The sequence below is a fragment of the Corvus moneduloides genome, chromosome 5, assembly GCF_009650955.1.
Source record: "Corvus moneduloides isolate bCorMon1 chromosome 5, bCorMon1.pri, whole genome shotgun sequence".
NCBI classification, from domain to species: domain Eukaryota; kingdom Metazoa; phylum Chordata; class Aves; order Passeriformes; family Corvidae; genus Corvus; species Corvus moneduloides.
The window spans coordinates 44,018,248-44,041,029 of record NC_045480.1 but is presented as its reverse complement, the minus strand read 5'-3'; the positions used below and the strand labels follow the sequence as shown (position 1 = coordinate 44,041,029).

The window sequence follows — 22,782 nt, the reverse complement described above, 5'->3', positions numbered from 1 at the left end:
CTTCCATGAATGTAGTGAACTCCAAATAGAAGAAAGACAGTCTGCCTTGTAACAGGAGAGTTTATGGGTGGAGTTTTGAAAGCCAAAAAGGTTGCATCACAATTAAATCCAAATTTTCAACCAGTGAAGACTGATTCCATGTTAGTTCTCGTCTACAAGACAGCTATTAGAACTAAAGAGTTGTAAGAACAAGCACTCTCTCTTACCCTCCTTGTTCCTTTTTGTAGGGTGTAGATGGCCCAGTTGGTCCCCATGGCCCTGCAGGTCCCAAAGGAGAGAGAGTAAGTATATCTTCTGGGTGCTTCTCTCTACGAAGTGACTGCCACAAGGGAACAATGTCATGTGGGGACTCGTACTCTGCCTAGATGTCACTAAACAGAACAGTACCTCACCTATAGAGGAGCAGCCCACAACTGTGTGTCCGTTCTAGTTACACACACATTTATCTGTTTAAGGTTGGCACTGTAACTCACTAACTTCAGGGGAGCTGGTATTTTGAAATGACTAATCACTAAGAAATTGACAGGACTTCCTAGTTCACAGTATCACACACAGCATGATTTTCATTGTTTTCATTATTTTGTGTAAATTGAGAGAACAAACTGGTACGAAAGAAGATAATGTGATCTGATTATGTAAGAATGCAATGGCAAAAAAAGAAGAGTATTTCTCTCCTCTATGCACTTAAATGTTTTTATCCAGGAAGAATATCTCCAGCTGTTGTAAAATTTAAACTTTTCTTCCTGTTTTTTTTTTTAAGCTTAGAAGATAGGAGCCCTTCTATTTAATTTGAAATTCTCACAGAATATTTTCTCCAGTGGAAATAGGAAATAGGATAGGAAATAGGATAGAGCCTGTCACCTCTAATGATACAACCATCAACTTATGGAAAAAACCAGAAGATGATACCTTAGCCTAACTAAAACCTCCAAGGAGCTGCCAGTCCAGAACTTTGTCTCTTTGACTTCCTCACTTTAACAAAAGAACTGTGCTAAAGCAACTTCAGACTAGCTGTACTAAGGACAGAGCCACATGGCAGAGGTCTGGTTAGCTTCATCTGAGAAAAGTAAGATTCATTTTTACAGAGCTGTGTATTGAGGGATAAATACAAGACATGCAGCATAGCCCAAAACAGACTGTACAGTAGACTGCAATTACCACTCAGGCTAATTAAGTGCCTGAAGGACTTGTGTACTTTTTCTGTTTTTCTAGGGGATTACAGATTCAGTTCTTTTTTTCCTTCAGTTAGGACATAATATATCTTCTGTCAACTCTGTGAAAAGATAGTTGATCATCATCCTCTTATCTTAAGCAAATAATTTAGGTGAGATACACATGTAGAAGTATATAAAAATACCGTACATTTTATTCTTGCATTATGAGCTTTCATGTTGAAAGATATGTGTATGTACTACCAGCTGAAATGTTTTTGACAATGAAATAGAATATAAACTATTCTTCTTGTCTGTGGAAAAGAGCTACTAATATTTTTTTCTTGTGGGAGTATGCAAGGTCATAAGAAGTCATGCAGCTGGATCTGGAATAAGCCCTACTGTGACTGTTGAAAAGCAGTAGCTGCAAAAGGGATAGGAACTGCTGCGATGTAAATCAGTAGTTGCAGGGGCATAGAAGGAGAACTTTGCAAAAATAGAGAGACCAAGGTGTGCAGAAAATTCCTACACACCCACCATTTTCTGTGGAACTAAATGAATGGAAGGAAGTTGATAAGACAGGCTTTTTGCCGAGCGGGCAGCTAACAAGATTATTGCTGTAATTGTTCATTTAATTATTCAGTACCATTTGGGAGGAGAAGTTTGATTGTAGCATAGTTATGTAACAGGTGCCCAGTGTTGATATATGTCTCATTATTTAAATAACAAATAGTGTCTTTTTAATGCAGTTTTACAACTTGCATTTGCAACTGTTGAACTTTTTAATGTGAAACAGGAGGGAAACATTTTTGTCTGCAGATTTCAGACTTTACTTTTTAGTTAAAAGCAGTGCATAGGGCCAGTGCTCACTGTCACTGGATAGGACCACATTCTGTCTGTATTGAGAAGAAAAACCCTGGGCCAGTATTAATCTAGAAGGGCATTAGGGCTATTTTACAGAACAGTCATGGATTTGTTGTTGCACAGGCTGCATTTGAGGTGATGCTGAATTACTACTCCGAGGTAGGACAGGCTGTTGTGCAGATTAGGGTGGGTTGTTTGGTTTTCAATTTAACTATTTAATTAAAATAGAAAACGTCAGATCATCTTTATACAAAATCTATTTAGATGGTGGCAAGGTAGACTAAGAAAATCATGCATGACACTCAACTTTTTATAAATGGTTTAGTAGAAATTGAAATGGTAATTAATAATGTGAATTCATATAATTATTAGGCCAGTATCTCATAGTCGTTATTAAATTCTTCAGCTGTTGGAACACCGTTTTGCCAGGTGCTTAGAGAGATTTTACTGAGACCATCTTTATTAAATGAAGAAGTAAATCATAATAGGCCTCTGAATCTGACTGTGTACCTGTTAATCTCACTTATATACTGTCTTGAGAGAAAGTAGAGAACACTGGAGAACAGATAGACATCTTCAGCTACTGCTGATGAAAGGGAACATGTAAGCCTGAAGGGTGATGACAGGCATAACGTGTATCCAACTTCTTGACCAGCTAAAGGAATCTGAGAGCTGGCAATATACATTTTCCTTTTTTATTGTTTTCTTTTCTTTTTTTTGATGACAAGGACCTGGTTTTGAGCTTGATTTTGGCTTTCAGATGTGTAGCTTGTGTAACGTTGTCATCACTACACACATTTAGTACAAGTAGGGAAAGTGCATTCTCTTTAATTTGGTTAAAATGTTTCTCAGCACAGCAGTGGTATGAAATCTCCCTAACTATCCTAGTGGAGACAGCAATTATTCAGCTTTATTCACGCAAATGGTAACTCATGAATATCCATGATTCAGGAGACTGAAGTGAAATAGGAGGCAGAAACATAGATTATAGTTTCTATTCTTTGGACACTGATGGATTGTCTCACAAAAAAATATTAAAAGCCTTCCTAAGGTTTGCCGGTATCTGCCACGCTGAAGGAAATTGTGATGGTTGAGGGCAGTATGCTCATGACAGTCCATCCATCTCATACAATCCATGAACATTCAGGACCTCATCTGATACTCCAAACATGTTTCAGCATGTGCTTTGTATTGCAGGCAAAAAGTTCTGAGATACAGTTCTCCAAATATATTGTTACATAACAGATGAGATTATTTCCTAGACTGATACATTCAGTATCTTTATGTCTACCATATGTTTAGCAATGTTATAAGCCTATCTTGAGAGGACTTTGTACAGTCATCTTGCTGTTGAAGATTAAAAAAGCAAAGATGCTTAACTAGTCTTGACATATTTCGAGTACTGATCAAAGGGTTTTGTAGCTCTTACCTACATAGGTCAGCACATTAGTTTCTTAGCAGAAAGCTTTAAAGCTGCAAGGGATTTATTGTTTTGAAAATCAGCTGTTACTTCCCAATACTCCTATTGGAGGGCATCCAGCCTAAATGCTGCTCAGAAATTAGCAGGGGAGTAACAAAATCCAGAGAGACCTGACATTGCACAACTCATTACCACTAGACTAAAGCAAGTGTCCACCTTAGTAAAAATATGAAGTATTTAAAACAGATCAAATGTCAGTTATTCTGACAGACTCCTTATTGCTGGGATTATTCAACCACAGGTTAAGGTTCAGTTTGTTCTGGTGCCTTATTTTTTGTGTAATTTGGTCAATGAAATTTAGGCATAGCAGTCCATTTTCAGAGCTGTGCCAAGTACTTGGCTGTGCCGATGATCACCACTATTAATTAGGTACACATCTACATCTCTGTCTTGTGCTTTTAATTATAGAGTCATTAATTAATTAATAATAAGTGGTAAATAACCCAGAGGATGTTGTACAGAGAATTATCTCAAGAGTGCAAGTGCAGCAAACACTAGGATGAAACTCAGCACTTGTGCACACCAGGAGCCTTGCACGGAGCCTTGTGTTAGGGTGTGTTCAGGAAAGGGGGTGAAGAAGGGATCCAAGTCACCCTGCCTAACAAATCCAGAGTAGGAGCTTTGAAAACTAGAGGTGGTCAGGTTTTTTTTCTTTTATTTCATCAACACTTGGAGCAGTTTAGTTCTCTCCTGAGAGAATGGCTTTTCTGATGGATTTAATTCAGAAGAAGGAACACCACAGTCTGAAACAAGACTGCTTTCCATGCCTTCTTCCCAGCCCTGGCTTCCTGTCAAGCTCACAGGGACCTGTGCTCGCAGTTACATGGGCTAGTCCTGGCTGGCTTGGGAAGCTTAACTCCATATCAGTCTTGATAAAGAACAATTAGAGAGCAAAAGTGATTTGAAATTTGTTGCCTTGAAATTCCATTCCATTTAGAAAAGTTTACCCTGTATTAAGTTTGAAAAATGATTTTGGAAGCACCCCTCTGGAAATTGGTAATTTTTCCATGGATTTTGGTGCCAAATGAGATCAGACTTCTGGAGTTATCTCTGTACTTATTTGTCTTGCATATTGTTACAGTTGTTTTGATTTTGATAAACCAGGGTATATTTACATCACTTATCTAGAATCCAATAGAGGATTTAGCAACACAGCACAGTGCACAGGATAATCTTCACAATGTCACTGTTAAAAGCATTGCCTACTTAAATACAAGCTTTGACTGACACATCATTTTTGCGTGTCACTGTGTTGTATCTCAGCTGCTGTGTTGGAGCTTGATGCTGTATGTCCTCAGTTTTCATTACAACATTGGATTTTTACTGAGAGCAGCATTAAGCTGTTAAAAGCTTAAACTTGACACTGGCGCAAGTTCAGTTGAAAAATATTTTCAGTTACTGAGGTATTTAAAAATGAATGTGGTATCATATGCCTAGAAAGTCATTTTGCCTAGAAAGTAATACACACCTTTTCTTTCCCCCTTAAGCATTTAATAAAAATAAATGAGCTTGGATATTTTTCACTCAAAATACTTAGGAATGCATAAACTTTAACCTAAAGCACTTGGTAGAGATAATTTCTAAGATAACCAATGTTTTTGTTTGCTTGTTCTGTAATCTTTTCTTAGGGTGAGAAGGGAACTGTAGGTGACCCTGGACCCAGAGGACCATACGGCTTGCCTGTAAGTTCCACAGAATTTGTACCCACGGCACTTTTCATCCCTCCCTGATTAAACCTTGTGTGCTTTATGGCTGATTTTCACCTAGCAATAGAGTAAGCTGGAAAAGGCAAAGATAGATAATAAACCCTGACAGTGCAAGGTCTATGGTCTGTATCACGCTGCTGGGTTCCTACCCATGCACATAACAAAACAGACCTGACATGAGCCAGCAAGAGAGAGGAAATGCAGAATGCAGGTGCTCCTGGTTCAGCAGCCTTTGGCCATCAGCTGCCTGACCATGTGAGAGTGCCAGGAGTTCAGGCTGAACTGTGGAAGGCTGTGAATTTTTTAATGTCAATAAGGGGCTTGGATTTCCATCCTGCAAGGTTTCTTTGCCATTATGTTTTTGCTTTGTTTGTCACTTCAGAGATGTGTTTTGTTTTCATTTCTGTGCCATCTGCTCAGAAGCAATGTGAGAACTTCATTGTTGCTCATTCGTTGTTGGAAATTACGCACTTTAAATCAATAATTTTAATTATGTTATCCATTCCTAAAATATGAGGTAGGACTTCCTTTGGCCTGACAAGGATATCCCCAATAAAATCAGTTGACTTTCCCTGTTTACACTGCTGATGACTGGGTCAGGTGTGTACATACACACATGTCTGTTCTGTACTTTGACACAAGGAAAGCCATGTAAATGTGCTTGGCTGGGCACAACCAGCCTTTTCAGGAGACTTTCAGTGTTTCCATCCCCTCTCCAGTCTTATCTGTTTCATTAATTAATTTAACCTGGAATACAGACCTGTGGTTTAATTGGATCCATTTAATTGAATCAGGAGTCAGTGGCTGGAGATGGTTTTTCAGGCTCTATGGAGTGTTAAATTAGCTTGCTACGCATTTTTATCTGAGAGTCACTTTAGTGAGTTAAATTGAAAGCAAAAAAAAAAAAAATCCAGTATCTCTTTCCCATTCCTGTGAACTAAAAATAAAACTTTATAGGTTTTTCTGTATTTTTAGCTTTCTCCTGGAATCTGCCTGCAAACAAAACAGTCGAGCAAAATTTTGAAGCCAGGTTATCAGTTCCTGGAAATGCTAAACACGGGCAGCAATGTCCTGGTCTGAGGGATGCTAATGCAGTTCCTGTGGTTCTTTGTGGTTCTTTGGCAGGGCAAAGACGGCGAGCCTGGCCTTGATGTAAGTAATGTGTGTGACCAGGGCACACTCAGGGGTCGGTAAGCATCTGCAAGAAATCCCTTATGGAGCACAACAGCTTTGCTGCCCTTTAGTGTGCATGCAGTACCTGCAGAGAGTGTGCTGAATGCTGCATTCGCTCTTTCTCTGTGGTAAAGAGGACAAAGATTGTGCAATGTACAGCTCTTATCGACAGACACCAGCAGATACTAGTGCTTAGCAATACAAGTACTTGGTTCTTTGGATGTCAGTAGGCTTTAAAAATGCTTGCTAGGAAAATACTCAAGATGACTCATTTGTAGAAGAACGAGGAGTCACTTAACACTTAGTTAACTAAATTCATTCTAATTAAAGAGAATAATTTCATAGCCTGTAAGGGGTATGTTTCAAAACATAGGCTCTTTCCTTGGCATGCTAGAAAGACTTACTGAAAGTCTTTTTCTGTAGTCCTACACTGAAATCCCTAACTTGGAGGAGTCTTTTTCAGAATGCACATATGCTGTGTAGCATGGATGATTGCCAGTTTGAGCGGTATGATTTCTTTCTGTAGCTGCCAAAATGTTTCTACCAAACTCTGTGACTTACTTGTCTCACATGCTCTTGTCTGTGCATGTGTCCCCACATAGCACACATATATGTACAGAGTGTGTAGTGAAATCATCTTTTTAGGTTTTCCAAGAGTATTTGAAAACTTAACCTGCATGTTAATAAAAGTCAACCTATCTTTGTCCATTTTGTTTTTATAGGGTTTCCCTGGTCCTCGAGGAGAAAAGGGTGATATAGGAGAAAAGGGAGAAAAGGTGACCACAGTGTTATTAACTGTTGCTTGATTCCTCAGCTAATCAGTTCTGCTGTCTTTATGCTATAAATTGTCACATTAAAAATTATCTTTGTTTTACTGTGTGCCAAAAGGCAAGTCACAGATACATACTGGAGCAAAATCGTAAAAAACCACAAAAATGTGTGTACAGAACTAGAAATATCAGCATGTTCCAAAGCACAGCTCTTTTTTCAGGCTCATTTTCTCCAATCCACCCTGCACTTGTTGAAAATCCTGAAATATTTAATGCAGACTTTAGTCATTGTGGTAGTAATTTTACACTGAAGAGCCCAGCTCTGTTCCCTGGCAGTATTTGCAGTGTAATGGTTGATCCTGGTCTACCATGCCTGTACATGCTACCTGTCCCACAAGTGGATAAGACAGGAACTGTTTAAATTTTTATTTTTCGCAGTTTCTTTTTTTGCAATTAAGTACTTTGTGATACTTGTGGATTGAAACTGAATCGTGTACTCTACCATTTCTGGTAAACCAACTAGACAGGGAAGTTAACAGAAACAACCTGACTTCATTTTCAGTGTTCAGACACAGGGACTTGGAAATCTGTTTATTAAAAAGCAATTCAGGACTTAATGTGTGTAGAGAAACTTCACAAGCAAATCTCTTCCATTTCTATCCAACACAAAGCCCAGTTGCTAAAACTGCTGAATTAGAACTCACACCAAGCCACTTAATGTAAAAGTACATACATGCAACAGATGATTTTTCTAGGACAGACAAATGTTTGTCAAGCTGACATATGCGGAGTTAGGCTAAGTTAATTTCTCATTATGATGTCTTAAACAAGAAGCAGGGCTAAAAAGTCACCATGGGTGTTAGAGTTCATCTGCATTCCTTAGTACGGTTAAGCAAAACACTTCCCAAGAATGCACTGAAAAGTGTGTTATGAGTACAACACTTCCCAAGAATGCATGAAAAGGGTGCTATGAAATACATCCTTCGCCTTTGTCCCTTGCTATATTGCTCTTTTTTTTGAGCTCAGAGATCCCTGGTAAGGTACCGATTTTGCAGAACAGCAGTTGTTTAAGCGGGTGCTCCATGAATATTATAAAGGCACTGTTTGACCTGGCAGAGTAATCACAATGAATGGTGAGCTCTTGCTTGCTGTCAGAGTACAGGTCTGTCTGCCACAAGTGAACAGCTTTTCTCCTTGAGAGCAGCTCTCAGTCCAAAGGTGTAACTGATTAACTGCCAGCTCAGAGAGGTGGTGGGCAAAATGCTCTCCTGTGGTAAGTGGGAGTTACAGCAAGTGCCAACTCAAATGAGCTTAACAGTGTGCTCTCATGCTGGGGTACATTCAAAGAGTTGTGTCCAGAAGATAAAAATAAGTTATTATACCTCTCTAATCGATTCCAGTGAGGTTGCTTGAATACTGCAGATGGTCTTTTGAGCCTCACAGTTCAAGAAAAACTTGAGAAATTGGGGAGTAAGAAGGATACCAAGCTGGCAGGGGTCTGGGACAAACACAACCAATAGTAGAGGTTGGAGGAGGTGGACTGGCTTAGTCTAACAATGAGGAGGCCAAGCGGCTTGAAAGGGGAGACACAAAGATGATGGAGCAAAACTCTTCTGGATAGTGGCAAATGGGGAAATGCAGGACCACAAGCTGCCCCTGAGAGATTCAGAGCAATTGTTCTCAGAAGAAGGACAGCACAGCACTGGGACAGTGCACCCAGAGAGGGGCCTGAACCACTGCCCAGGGAGCACTGCAGAACCTGGTCTGGTCTGACCTGGCCTAGGGTCAGGAATCATCCTGCTCACAATGGGAATCTTAGGCTCCCTTAGGGAATCCAGAACTCCCTTGCAGCCAGACTTTCTGAGTGTGTGTTTTCATGTACAGCTAGAGATAGGCAGACAAATTTCAGCCACCAGAGCTCCAGAAGATTTGCAGAAGAAAAGATGGAAAGCTGGTAAAAAGTTCGGTTATACAAATACGATGTGACAATGGAACAGATGAGATTCAGCACTCAGAATGTAAAAAGTTTTAATGTTCCAGAGTCCAGCGTGCTGCTTTTGGATATTAGTCTGTTATTCCCAGGGACTGACTAGATATGTTGAACATGGGACTTCCAGTTGCAAGGGAGTGAGGGAATTGTATGTGGGAATTGCATGTGGCATGGCTAGGCCCTGTTCAGAGTTCAGTTGTGATTTAGGCTGCCTGTGGAGACTTGTTCTCTTGGGCTGCAGGACACATCTCCTAGGAACTCTGGTCCTCCATCCCCCTAAAAATTCATGAAAAGGCAAGCCCTGTTTCCTGAGGAGAATGCATGGGATAAAGTAGTTAGCAAGTCCGATAGATGTTTCAAAAAATACATTATTTTTTCAGAAAGAGGATTGACAGGAAGTCTGTAGGGCAAAAATGGATATTGAATACCTGCCTTAAAAATTCCCAGAATATTTAAGGAAAACTAGGAGGCAAAGAAAGGTCTTTCCCAGTGAAAAGTCAGGGAAGACATAGCTGAGACCTCTGTGGAAGAGACTTCTGTTGCATAGGTTTAACACATTTTCCCCATAAATTAGGGAATATTTATATCATGCAAGCAAACTTGCTTTACCAAAATTACTTAAGCTGCATCAATAGTTCCTTTTCCAAATAGGAAGCTGACTCTCAAAAGACACAAAGTAATGCAATTAATCCAAATTCTCATTATAACAAGTCGTCTGTGTTCTGGTGGCTTTCCTTAATATTACTGATTAACTATGACCAAACTGGTGTAACAGCACCCATTTCAACAGATAAACCGGTTTGTAATAACAAATAAACAAGTTGACCATCCAGCTTATGATTTCTTGGTTTTTAAATATTTCTACAGTATTGGCTGTTGGACTGACATCACACAAATTGAAATTAGTGAGTTTCTAGTTAAGAAATTTAAATTGCACTGCAAAAATGTGTATCATTACTGACATTCTAAAGAGAACCAGTGACACTTTTTTTGCAGACATGCAGGGAATAAACCTTTACTTCGTAAGTTTGAGATGAGGCCTAGACTGCTGATCTGTATTTTAGCCCATCAGTAGTTCTGCTACAGTGAAAGGAAGTCAGTGTTTGCATTATAATGTCTTCTTGACTTGACTGTAAAAATATTTTTTAAAGTGTTCTAGCTGTAATTACTCATATAAAATTATAGTCCAGGAGCACTTATCCCAAAAAAGTTTTGCACAATTCATTTTATATTTTCAAGTTTCATGAATAGAAAAAAGAAAATCCTTTCAAAAAGGAATAAGCTTTAACAAAAGTTAGAGATTCTGTTGTGGGGAAAGGGAGGGAAGGGACCCCTGGTCCCAGATGCACGGTTGACTGTTGTTATAAATTTTGACAGAGGAATATGAACAGAGGATGAAAAGGCATTATCCTTTTCCCTTGCACTCTGCATTGATGAAAATCTGTGCATGTGAGGATTGTAGATTGTTCCAACCATAACAGTGTTGCAGAAGTGCCACCATTTTTTTATATCGCTAGGCATTGAGGAAGGACAGAAAGGAATTTTTCTTTTATTCTTCATCAGATGTACAGGCTCTGTATCTCCTGTGGGTTTCTGTAGTTCAGGATAAGGAGTAAATATTAAGAAGAAAGAACCCAGTCTGTGGAAAAAGTAGTGAAGTACCCAGGAAATTCAGACTGTTCCTTACCAGGTGACTGCTGCATTGTTTTGAATAAGACCATAGATCTGCCTGCAAAATTGGAAGTTGAAAATAGTTTGCTGGCTTGTAACACAAGAAGTTAAAGAAATACAAATCCTAAAGATTGAAAAGAGTTGGAAACCAAACCAAACTGTGCATTTTCAGAATCCTTTCTGGAGTATGTCCATGCTTTGTGCTCACACACACTCACTGCAGATAAATTGGTGCAACACTGAGATTTTGACCCTAAGCTGTTGGGTTTCTCTGCTATGTTGTCACCTTTGTAGGTTTAAGATGAAAACATAGCCAATTTATGGTTCTTGTCTTGTGAGGATTTTTTTACATGACAGTCTTTATTATTTGGTAAGGATGGGTAGTGTTTGGGTTTCTATTTTTCCAACTCTTATCCTGTGACCTTTTGGCACACAGAAGAGATAGACAAGGACCTGTGCTTCTATCATGACATGAATGCAGTATGTTTTGTTCATGGAACATTTTGTTTTATTTGACTGTGTCAAGTATACTGTAATATGAAATGACTAATGTGCTTTCCTTCCTCTTTAAAATATGATTTATATAATTATTTTTTTATGTGTAAATATTATTTTTCTCTCTTGTTGATGGATTAAGTATTTGTGTACTGGTGTGGAACAAGTTAAATGTCTATTTAATATGCTTCACCAAAATCCGTCTGTCTTTCTAAAGGGGCATTCCTTCCTTCTCCTTCTACCCTCATTTCTTACAATTCCTCTGTCTTTTTTACCCTTTTCCTCACAAATTAAATCCTCCCAGTAGCCACGACCTCACTTGCTGGTTCTCCAATGTTATACTAATTTTCCTATGACTATTTTTCCCATTTCTTTGTGATATCCTGATTTACTCATCCTTCCTATCCCATTTTTTACAATCCTAGTCCAATTTGTTAATTTTTTTTAAGTGATCCTTTTTTGATTTTTGTGAAATTGAGAGCAACCTGAAACTCATTTACCATTGTGATCAACTGGTGTGAAATCAATTATAAAATGAACTCTCTAAACCTCTTACACTGCTTGAAGGTGAGGTCGTCTTTCCAAGTAGCTTTGTTAAGGGAATCAACTAATTTCTATGAAAATTAAAGCATTGGAAGTTTTGCATTTAAAAAGAAAACTCAGTGTGAAACTAAGGACTGAATTTTGGTAAAACAAATAGATGAAACATTGCCCGCAGCAAAGAGAATATTTGAATGTTGAAATGCTTAAATAAATAATCTAAATATCACTTCTGATTACTTTATGATACCAAGACAATATGAAATCACTGAAAGTGCCATAGCACCTCTCCATCAAGCAGTTCGAGTGTTTTGATTCCTGTAACAGGGTTTGAAATGGTCGTGGAGGGACAGCAGTGCACCCTCAGTGATGTCAGTGGGTTTCTATGGATACCACAGAACAGGATTTGTTCCAAACTCTTACCAGAGCACACAGGGTCAGTTAGCAGAGGATGCTCCTGGTCGAGTTCACCCTTGATGTGACACCATGGAAGCTGATGGAATCGAGTCAGCTGTCCCTGTGAAGCATCTGTGCCACAGGTCTTTTTTCAAAAGACTCTGTTGATGGATTCTACTGTCCCAAAGTTACTTCTGACTAATGACAAATCCTCTGGGGAAGCTGACAAGTCCAGCTTAGTGAACATGTGCCTTCAGTGCTACCACTTATCAAAATAGGAGACCTCTTATTTTGGACTGTGGATCGGGGGGATTTGCAGATTTGCCTCTGTCTCAAGAAATCAATGATTTCAAGCCCTGTTCTAGGTTTCAAAACATTCATAATACTGATATGAAGTACAAACACAAACTAATAGAGACTGATTGCAGTTCTTGCTTGTGATCATATAATTTATTTTTCCACATAATGCACCATCCAAACCAGAACACAGTGGTAAGTGTCCTTTCAGCTCTCCATTGGCTTAAAAAGAAAAAACCCAAACTTTAAACCAAATCTTTCTTTATACTTTTTTCAAAAGAATGAAACTTGTTTTATCCAAACCGTTGTATCCACAGGGGGAAAAGGGAAAGAAAGGCAAAAAAGGGCCTAAAGGGGAGAAAGGAGAACAGGGTGCTCCTGGATTAGATGCACCTTGCCCATTGGTACGTCTCACTTGTGTATTGAAAGATCAGTCATCCTGCTGTAAACTGATGGAATAAAAAATGAGGGGAGAGGAACAAGCACCAGCTACTGTGTAACCTGTTGCACTTTGTTAACACAGCTTCATCTCATATTCTAGAGCAGACTTTTTTTGTCAACCTCCTAATTTGGTTTAAAGCACCAGACTTAAGACCTTTGGGCTAAATTTGTGAGGTTTCATGGTGGGTTGGTTTTTTTTCTTTTTTGAATGTGTCAGAGTCAGTGCCCCACAGGTCTAAATCACAAGCAGTCAGCTTGCTCCTCTTGCCTCTTACGTTGTTTTTTGTTCACTCCATTTAAGTCAATACTGAAGGCATTTCCTTGACAGTAACATTGCAAGTTAATCTTTACAAACAGGGATTCCGTGGAATTAAGGGGGAAAAAGGGGAGCCAGGCCAGCCTGGCCTGGATGGGCTGGATGCCCCTTGCCAATTGGTACAGTATTTCTCTTTCCTACCAACCCTGCATGCAGTTCCTTTGTTTGTGGTCAGCCATTCTCAATGTAAAGTAACGTTTTTCTGAGCTGACTTTACATTTTCCAAGTAACACATGCATGTGCATGACCAAACCAGCTGCTTCAAGCGATCATAACTGCAGTGACAGAACACACGTTTTTGTTGACATCTTAAGCCTAACTCTCAGCAATTTGCTCCCACATCACATGGTAATTTATGAGTTTGTCTCCTTCCTACATTTTCCCTGAGAATCATTGGTTTGTTACTTTCCTCGCAAAATACCCATTGCCTTACTCACCCTGAACGCAAGTTGTAGAAATCCAGCACAACGTTCACCTCTAATCAAGTCTCATGACTTCTGTCTGCACTGGCTCAGTTCCACACCCTGGCCTGTCCCATAGCTACTCTGCACCCCGGACTTCCTTTCAAATCCATGCCATCTTAGGGGCATGTTTTCACAATTTGGCCAAAATGAGAGTCACAAACAGAAGGATGTAAATACTGCTTCTAAAAATCAAGGTTTCCAGTAAGCCAAGCTGGAGCTTGGCTTTCAGACCATGCACAAGTAATTGTAATGTTTGAGGTGTCTGGCCTGTTCATCAGAGTGTTCAAACACATCTGGAAATAAAAAGCTTACCTGATGTTTGTAAGAATATAACGGTCTGCAGCCCAAACCCTGATTGTCTTTGTTATTTAATATCTTCAATTTAATGGTCTTACCCTTGGAACTTACCTTCCTGGAATACACACAACACTCCCCACCTTATGCTAGCATGAATTCAAGTTCCCACCTATACTAAAATGCTACTTCTTGACCCTCTCCCTTGTACCAATCTGGCAACAGTGATTTTTATTTAGTGGTAAAGTAAGTTGGAACTCTTTTCCATTTAAGAAAACCCCAGATGAATAATACATACACATTTCCTAAAGATACAAGGAGGATTTTCTTTTTAATTGTTCACAGTAAAATTTGATCTGCATGTTCTGATATTGTTTGGTGGTTAAGCACGGTTCTCTGAGATGAATGTTGAATTAAGTAGGTTTTATTTTGAGTATAGCACTCCTAATTTGAAGTCAATTGCTTTTTAATTGTAAATACATAGTCCATTAAGATTATTCCATAGTCCATGTTGTTTGCTTCCAATTAATGGTAACCATATCTCATATTTTGTTGGGGATAATCAAGCATGCTTTTGTAATTTAAAAATGTTTCTCTGTCTCTGTATTATCATTTATATCTGAAGATTCACTAGCAATCCTTGATGGATAAAAAATATTCTTTTCATAGATAATTGCTAGAATAAACTGCTTAGCATGCAGCACTGTTTCTTATTTAGGCAGCAAGTCATTCACAACAGACCACATGCAAGTATATTCAAAAATCCTTATTTACCACTATTCTTCACATGTAAATTAACATATTAAGTTTTGGTATTCTAAATTCTAAAAAATGTAAAGGCCTGATTCTTCTTCTGCTTATGCATAGTCCAGTTACATCACATGTGCACCTAATTCTGAGCATATAACTCCCTGAATTAACCCTGGATAGCCATGTAAATTGGAATTAGATCCATGAAAACCAGTATGACTGTGGTCAAAAGCTGGCCCTGATCGTACTGGACACATGGAGATACCTGAAGGTAGGGTAGCAGCAGGGAAGAAAAGGAGTGACTCTCACTAACATGAGAAGAAATTAGATGGCCATATTGTCCAAGCGCTGAAATAATCAGTGGTGCTGTTCTGCCCTGCTCCCACCGCTGATGTTTTCTTTCACTGTGGCGCTCAAGGTGTGTTCAGGCCTTAAGATTTTACTCCATCATTCAGAAACTAATACTGAAAGTGAAAAGAAAAGATCCTACTCCCATTCGGGTCTTGCTGCCTTATCACAGGGTGACCTTTCTATGAGGGGCGCATAAAACACAATACTCACCAAATAAAAGTGATAGAATTTTTTTCTCACTGATCTTGTACATTCAGATCGAGATTGTTGTGAATAAAATGGATTATATTTAAAATAACATGTAGCCTGAGCTCTAGCAGCAATAAGAGACTGATAAAGATGTTCTAATGATTTAGAGAACAACATCTTTATAGCAGAGAGTTGCACGTATGTATTTATAGTGTAAACCTTCTCTCCTTTGGCTTTCCCTTCACTTTGAGAATAAGAGAGGAAATAAGTTAAACTTGGTAGCTACTTTTTAGATAGTCAAAGCTGCTTCAGCTGTTCTAACAGATGTTGCTGGAATATCTTTTCTATCAAACTTACCTTTGCTTTTTTTTTTTTTTTTTTCCTTTTACTCCCCTTGAAACAGGGTCCTGATGGATTACCAATGCCTGGCTGTTGGCAAAAGGTAGGATGGGCAGAGCTTTTTCTTTTCAGGAGTAGTATGTCCTTAGCACACAGAAATGCCTGTCACAATCGTACTGAACAGCATCAAGATAGACTTCAGAGCCTCCTAGGCAGACATACCCAGCAGTGCAAGATCAGACCTCTCCATGACAGTAGTTCATGTCATGTGTTGTAATTTATGTAGAATAGTTCCTTGAGGCAGCACTGTAGAAACAGCTGGCGTTAGTTTTCTGGAAAGTCCAAGACTTTTCTTTTTTCCCATGAAGACTCACACATCTTTTGGTTTCTGCAGATGATCAGTGCTTTCTATTCGTTGTAAAAGCTCATGGATGTGGCATTTTTGTCAAGATATTCTGTCGATCTATTATTATACTGGTTTTCTGGGATACTGAAAAGGACAGTATATCCTGACTTTCTCTTTCCCTTAGTTTTCTATTCTTCAATATATCCTCCTGGGTTTTGTGTTTTATGGCAATATTAACTGGCAACATTATTTTAGTAAAGATTTAACCTAGACAGTGCTTGATTTAAAAACACAGCATCCAGAATAATGTAGGTGGAGGGATACTGGTATATAATATATCAGAAAACATGAAGCGTAAGTGAAATCCTGGGTGCATTTATCTCCAAAGAGTAGTTGGTGCTAAGGAAATAACCATCCATATTTGCAACTCTGCCTTATTTGTAATAGATGTCCAAAATACCTTACTAATTTGTTTAATCTGTATCTCTTTTTGTCTCTGCAGTGATGAATCTAACCTTACAAGCATGAAGTTGTGTATATAGTGCTCCACTTTTTTTATTTATAGTTGAAAACTGAAAATTTGATTTTACAAGTCTGAGATATGTTTACATGTAGCTGCTTCTACTTGTTTGCAATAGTCCATACATACATCTTTTTTTCACCTACATCTGCAGTTAGATGATACAATAACTGCAGGATAAACCTGCAAAGTTTGTCTCTCTAATGAGAGAGAGAGATCTCAAAGCAATGATCAAAAATAGAAATTAATATTTCTGTAAATTCTTATATTTTGGCTTGTGGATATGCATGGACAATGAGTGCCATGAACTAGTTTACAAGAAATTGTGACCAAATAAGAGCAAAATGCTATGAAATGTACTGTACCAGCTGCTGTTGGAGTTTACTGACTTGGCTTCCATGTCCATCTTAAACACGTCATGATTCATGACACCACATCTGCTCATATGAACTAAAGCATGAGTTTGTGTGCCAAACCTGCTTGTTGTGTGATCATGAGTGGCTGTTCACGGTGACCTTTGATTCCAGCTTCTGAGTCATTTCCTTTTGTCATCTCAAGGGAGTCACACCATGGCTCATTGCTAAAAAGAGATAAACCAGAGGAGCATAGAAAGAGGCCTTGAATTTTTGGGGAATAGCATTCCAGCTGCAGGTGGATGGCTTCCAGTCTTGCAGGATACTTGGCCCCTTTGATCAAGGAGGGTCCCGCCTGTTGATCAGCATCGGTTTGCCTTGCACTGCTCACGGTCGTGAAGACATTCACGATAGGCCCTGTCGAGTCCTTAATCAAGAGGGACAGAAGTTTGAAGAAGAAACCAGACTTCTCTGTGGGTTGTTTGAAAAGGTTACAGAGGTGCTGCAGGGATCATTTGATGGCAGACACCGCCTGAGACCAGAAGCTTCTCAACCTCACTTGAGGATGGACAGAGTATACTCTGCATATTGTATTTTGGGACTGCTGGAGGAGAAAGAATTCTTGAGGTGGGGATGAATCAGATCATCCTCCAGAGGAGGATAACAATGGAACTGACCAGAGATGTATGTATCATGGTGTGGTTTTCAGGTTTTTCACTTTAAATTACACGTAACTAGCTGAACTTCTCTGCGGGATTTTGGAAGCAATGGTTAATTTTGTTTCCTTTTCCTGTTACTGTTGCCATAAAGAATGCATTTCAATAATGTATTCAACATTTGTGGTGACAGCATTGAAGAAAATACTTTCAAGCCACATATTCATCGTTTCAGTATTAACAGTTTTTATTTCAGAGTCTTTGAAGTCTTTAGTCTAGAAAAGAAAGAGTTTATTTCTGTGTTTCACAGAATAGTGTATTCATCATGTTCCTTTTATGTTGTTACAGTGACTTTAGTGGACATTATTACTCAAAAAACATTGGAGAGAAACAATTCCGTGTGATTATCACTGCACACTTGTCACCACGCTCCACTGTTAAATGTGTTGATTTTTCTCTGTTTCTGTTCAGATGGCTTTCTGGAGAAACATTTCCTTCTCCCCTCTTTTTTTTATTGCTAGAAATATGTGATTTGTGCACATTTGTAGTTTTGCCACGAGGTATTTTTTACAATTTTGAGTCTTCATATGGTGCACTGAAATTAGTTTGAGAGATTAATTTATGAGAAATGGTGCCATATTTGGCAGATGGAAATTCTTTTTATATCACTTCTGTTCCTAATGTATATAGCAGGATCATCACAAACTTTTTTAGTTACTTTTCGAAGAGTTGTCTTTCATATGTAGACCAAAACTAAAGTTGAAGAAGACAGCCTGCCTCCATTCATATGAGGGCGCCTTATGCCCTTCTTGGAACGCACATTTTTCCTTGCTCTATCATTTCTAAATCATGTGAAGATGGGGGTCACACTTTTTGTATTGCTTCACAATCTCAGATCAGTGGAAATGCCACTATAATGGAATATTTCCCTTTGGTGAATCTTTATTATCATTTTGGTATATTGGAGTCAAATCCAGCTTTTCATTGAGGAAAAAACAGATTTTCAAAACGAAAAGTCAATTTAGTGGCCTCCAATTAGTAATATCTTACTAATGGAAACATAAATCTGACACTATGTAGATATATACACTGAATGCATGTGCATTTTTACTGCTCAATTCCATCTTTCCAGTAGTAAGAAATAAACAAGTGTTCACAGATATAAGGAAATATGTTTTGCTTTCCCTAAATTTTCAGAGATGCAAGTTATCAACCTGTTTGAATAGTCATGATTACAACAGTGAAAACCTTCACGTGGCGCAGGCTGAATATGAAATGTTACCGGAGTGTTACGGCAGTAATGCGACTGAGGGCCTCTCAGAAGGAGGACAGGAGCAGCACCATGGAAGCCTCTGACTTTCCAGTCTGCTTGTTTAGGAAGCACCATCTCAAAAACACAGCAGGCTGAGGAGCAAGCTGCCTGCCCAACAGAAAAGAGTCTCTCGTGTCAGTGTCCTAACTTGGCACATTTGGCCGGGTACATGATAGATGTGGAGACTAGAAGCTGAATGTTTTTTAAGATATCAAATACTGGCAATCAATACAGTAAGATGAAATGTTTTTGAAAGGTGCCTCAGAGTATTTTCGTGCAAAATCAAGTAGGATGTTTAGGATCTGTGTAGATGATTTAGCAACTCCATATTGAGAGTGTCCACAAACACAACTCATTTAAGAAAAAGCAACAAGATAAAAACTATCAAATGCATGCTGTCATTAGCACTTTCTCTTTTTTTTTAAATTTGTGTACCTATATTTTTTAACTGCCCTCCTAGCATCCATTTCTATATACACCAATAAAGCTAGCAGAGCCTTGGTTCATGGTTTTGTCATTCAGGAAATAATTATAGACACTACTGTTAAGTGTTAGTCAAAATTCAATTCTCCCTTAACTCCCTGATGCTGAGACCCTACTGAAGAAACACTTAAGCACCTTTATTTGCTTTCTTTTCTGTCTTGTAAATTATTTTCTTTATTAAATTCCTGACAGGTAGGAATACTTTTTTTTCCAAATCATCTTACTTATCTTTTTTTAGCCTTTGTGTTGTTCAATATCATGAAGTGTTCATTCCTTCTAAATGATCATGAGTGGGCAGTAGATAAACAATTTAATTTGAAAGGTTAAACTACATACATAGATTGAATATTTGGCATTAATATTTGCATCTCAAAGATTGAATTGAAATGAAACTTAACCATATCTAGAAAAGTTGCATGGTCAGTACAAGAAAAAAAAGCAATTGGGTTTAATATTTCATCAGGAAAAGCACCCTGTGAAGACTTGCAATGCGTTTATTTTGTTCAAGAAGCAACTACTTCTGGTGCTAGTATATATTTTTCCTTTTGATGGCAAAGCTACAGTTTGAACCGCCAGTGTGTTGTTGTATCGTTTAGCGGCATTCCTCCAAGTAGATATGATTTGTTTTGTTTAGTTTGTGACAGGAACAGTAGTTCCTCTACCAGTCTTTTCAGCTGTAGAAATGTGTAGTGGTATTAGGCTACACAGTTTCTATATCCCTGACTTTTTCAGGTATGATTAATTCTTGTTTCTTTGAGAGTTTTCAGTATTTGTTTCATATGAAATTTTGTAATCTATCTGTTACTCCAATGCATTAAAACCACATTGTGCAGAAGTCCTGCTACAGAGGCTGCAAGTCTTTTAAGCACTGTATGGAATATGTCTGACATACGTGGTCCTTGTCTTCATATTCATAGACTAACTACAGGAAAGCTTTCTTTCAGGATGCTTTGGACAACTTTTTATTTTTTCCTGAGGTAAAGCATGAAATGTTAAATCACAGAGCAATGATACAATGTATTTTTTGATTTATATTTTTATTTATTGCTGATCTTGATGTCATATTCTGATAGTGTAGCAAAGCAGAATGATACTCTTCATCCAGCTGTTTATATATTCTTTTAATCTATGGTGTAAGTAGTATGAATGAGTTTCAGAATGATCAAACCCATATATCTGCACATGTGTAAAGTATAGAGTTTGAAAAGGAGTAATTCTTAAGATTGATGTACAGTGTGGAAAGTTAGCAGTGGCCCCACTGAGCATTGTGTCCATGGATGGGGTGCATGGGACGCCCAGTTGCTTGGCTGTGCCACAAGAGAGACAAAGCAACCCAAATGAGATCAGAAGACCTTTGGTCCTCATGGGAGGGTGGTGCTTGTAAGGCCAGGGGCTGTGCCAGGACATGTGGCTCAGATCCTGGATCCCCGTGGGGTGTTGAGAGAGTTGTCCCACTGACTACCCCAGAGCTGGGATCGTAAACCTGGCTCAGCCATGTAAGGCTCCTCCCTTGGCTGTGCCTCCCCATCCCCAGCAATGACCAGGGGACAGAGATGCATCCTCTCCTTGAAAAGCTCTTTGAGACATGTGGGAGGAAGGACCCAGGTGTTGTGCTTTGTCACAAGGGGAATTTTACCAACTTCAGCAGTGGGGTTTTGCCTAAATCAGGACTACTTCAGTAAGAACTGCAGAGATATTCTCAGCCTATTTATTGAAAGTGATGAAGAGGTTCAAGGCATGCAGAAGTTGACCCTTCCCTTCCAATTTCCTGATCTCTGCTGCTTGACCATCTTAAATTACATTTTAAAATCTCTGTATTTTACCTAATGAGATTGCTAAATTTTCACACTAAAGACTCACACAAAACACATCTGCAAACATAGTGGTCAAAATAAAGTCTAATTTGTAGACATTGCAAAAATTCTATTTCAGTGACTGGAATTAAAACTAACACTGATTTATTTTCCTTTTCTGCAACTTGTTTTTATGGATGTCATTGTTGCTGTAATGTACAAATGAAGGTTTTCTTGCACCCTCTGTTATTAAAGTATTTTACATGGTGGTTGGATTCATTAAATGCAGTTAGAAACAAGTGCCTGCCACCATCATTTCTGAAAAAGATACTCTACAGAACAAATGGAGTTTGTATTTTAAAAAGAGATTTGGAGTGTTGTTTTTGTTTCAATTTATTTTTAAATGCATCCAATTATCAATGCTGCTTAGAAATTGAATTTTCTTTGAAAGCAGGGGGCCTTAACCTGGGACCGTTAGTGTTTTACTTGTTTCTATTTAAAAAAGAAATTGTATGAATTTCCCAGATCCCAGTGGTACTTGCACACTTCTCTGAAGTATTATGGAGAGTTGGGTTGGTGAAAGAATGTTTTACATATTGTTAACATATATGTGGATATTCTTATATTATTGTACATGTTTGGGAAAATATCACACAACTTTAAAAATATTGCTAAGATGTATGTATCTGACTTTTTCCTTTGGAAAATATATTTTTATTTGTATTTTTTACTTTTTTAAGTTCATCTATATGTGCCGTTATTTTTGTATTGCAAATGGTCTCATAAATGAAGTAGAAGAGATAAAAATACAAAGAAAAGTAATTTGGCAAGGATTTCAATGCTTGGGGGGAAAAATGCATGGGTCAGCATCATATTGTCAGTACTAGAAATACTTTTGAGTGTCTTAGCACTGTAAATATGTCACAAGACCTCTTTTGATGAATAGTGTAAGGAATTGAAAGGTTTTAATCACCCATTTTAATTTGTTATTATTTACCACTTTCTTGTGGCCACTTAATTGAACCCGATCAAACAGCATGCTTTTGTTTTTATTATTAAAATTTCTCCATGTTTTTCAGTTGAATATTGTTTTGTTTTCTTTCAGTTTTGTACTTCAGGTTTTGTTTCTTGCTTGTGAGAAGTTGATCTTCAGAATTATTTTTACACTATTTATGATTTATTTTCATAATGTAAAACGTGTGTAATTATTAAAATATTAATCCAACCATTGGTGCTGATTTTGAATAGTTATAAAGTTCTTAATGTTGGTGCAAAAAAGTGTTCTAGTCTGTCTGGATTGGAAAACGTGTGTGCTGCTTTGTGCCAACCTGGAGTTTGAAGTCTAGAGCAAGTTGTGTCAGACATTTGCACAAAAATCAGGGCCTCTGCCACGTGTTCTATTTTCCTGCAGTGTGCAGTAAGAAAATTCACCTTCCTCTTCCTATTCTTAATGTGTCTTTCCCCTTTAAAGTAGAGTCTCTTCTGTTATCTTTTCTAAACAGGGAGCACAGGCTATGCGAATCCACAAATCATGTAAGGAAGTAGCTTTGCTGCAAAGCTTAGAGCCTTTTCTCGCTCTGGGAAAGTTGCAAGGATCTCTGTATTAACCCGAAGTTGAAACTATTGCTTAGGCAAGTTCAGA

The 22,782-nt window shown here is 38.3% G+C and overlaps 1 protein-coding gene across 19 annotated transcripts in view; it reads left to right on the top strand.

Annotated features, from left to right (window-relative positions):
• The window catches only part of COL25A1 (collagen type XXV alpha 1 chain), a 316,322-nt gene extending 294,098 nt beyond the window's left edge, over positions 1-22,224 (top strand). For 10 of the 19 annotated variants that reach the window (XM_032108047.1, XM_032108056.1, XM_032108058.1 and 7 more), the window contains 8 exons: positions 228-281; positions 5,124-5,177; positions 6,327-6,353; positions 7,097-7,150; positions 12,720-12,728; positions 12,851-12,937; positions 15,742-15,780; positions 16,526-22,224. In XM_032108047.1, coding sequence (XP_031963938.1) covers positions 228-281; positions 5,124-5,177; positions 6,327-6,353; positions 7,097-7,150; positions 12,720-12,728; positions 12,851-12,937; positions 15,742-15,780; positions 16,526-16,528 — 327 coding nt within the window. In that variant the 3' untranslated portion in view covers positions 16,529-22,224. The other 9 variants (XM_032108057.1, XM_032108049.1, XM_032108062.1 and 6 more) reach the window with 5 other exon arrangements.
• The last annotated feature ends 558 nt before the right edge of the window (positions 22,225-22,782 follow it).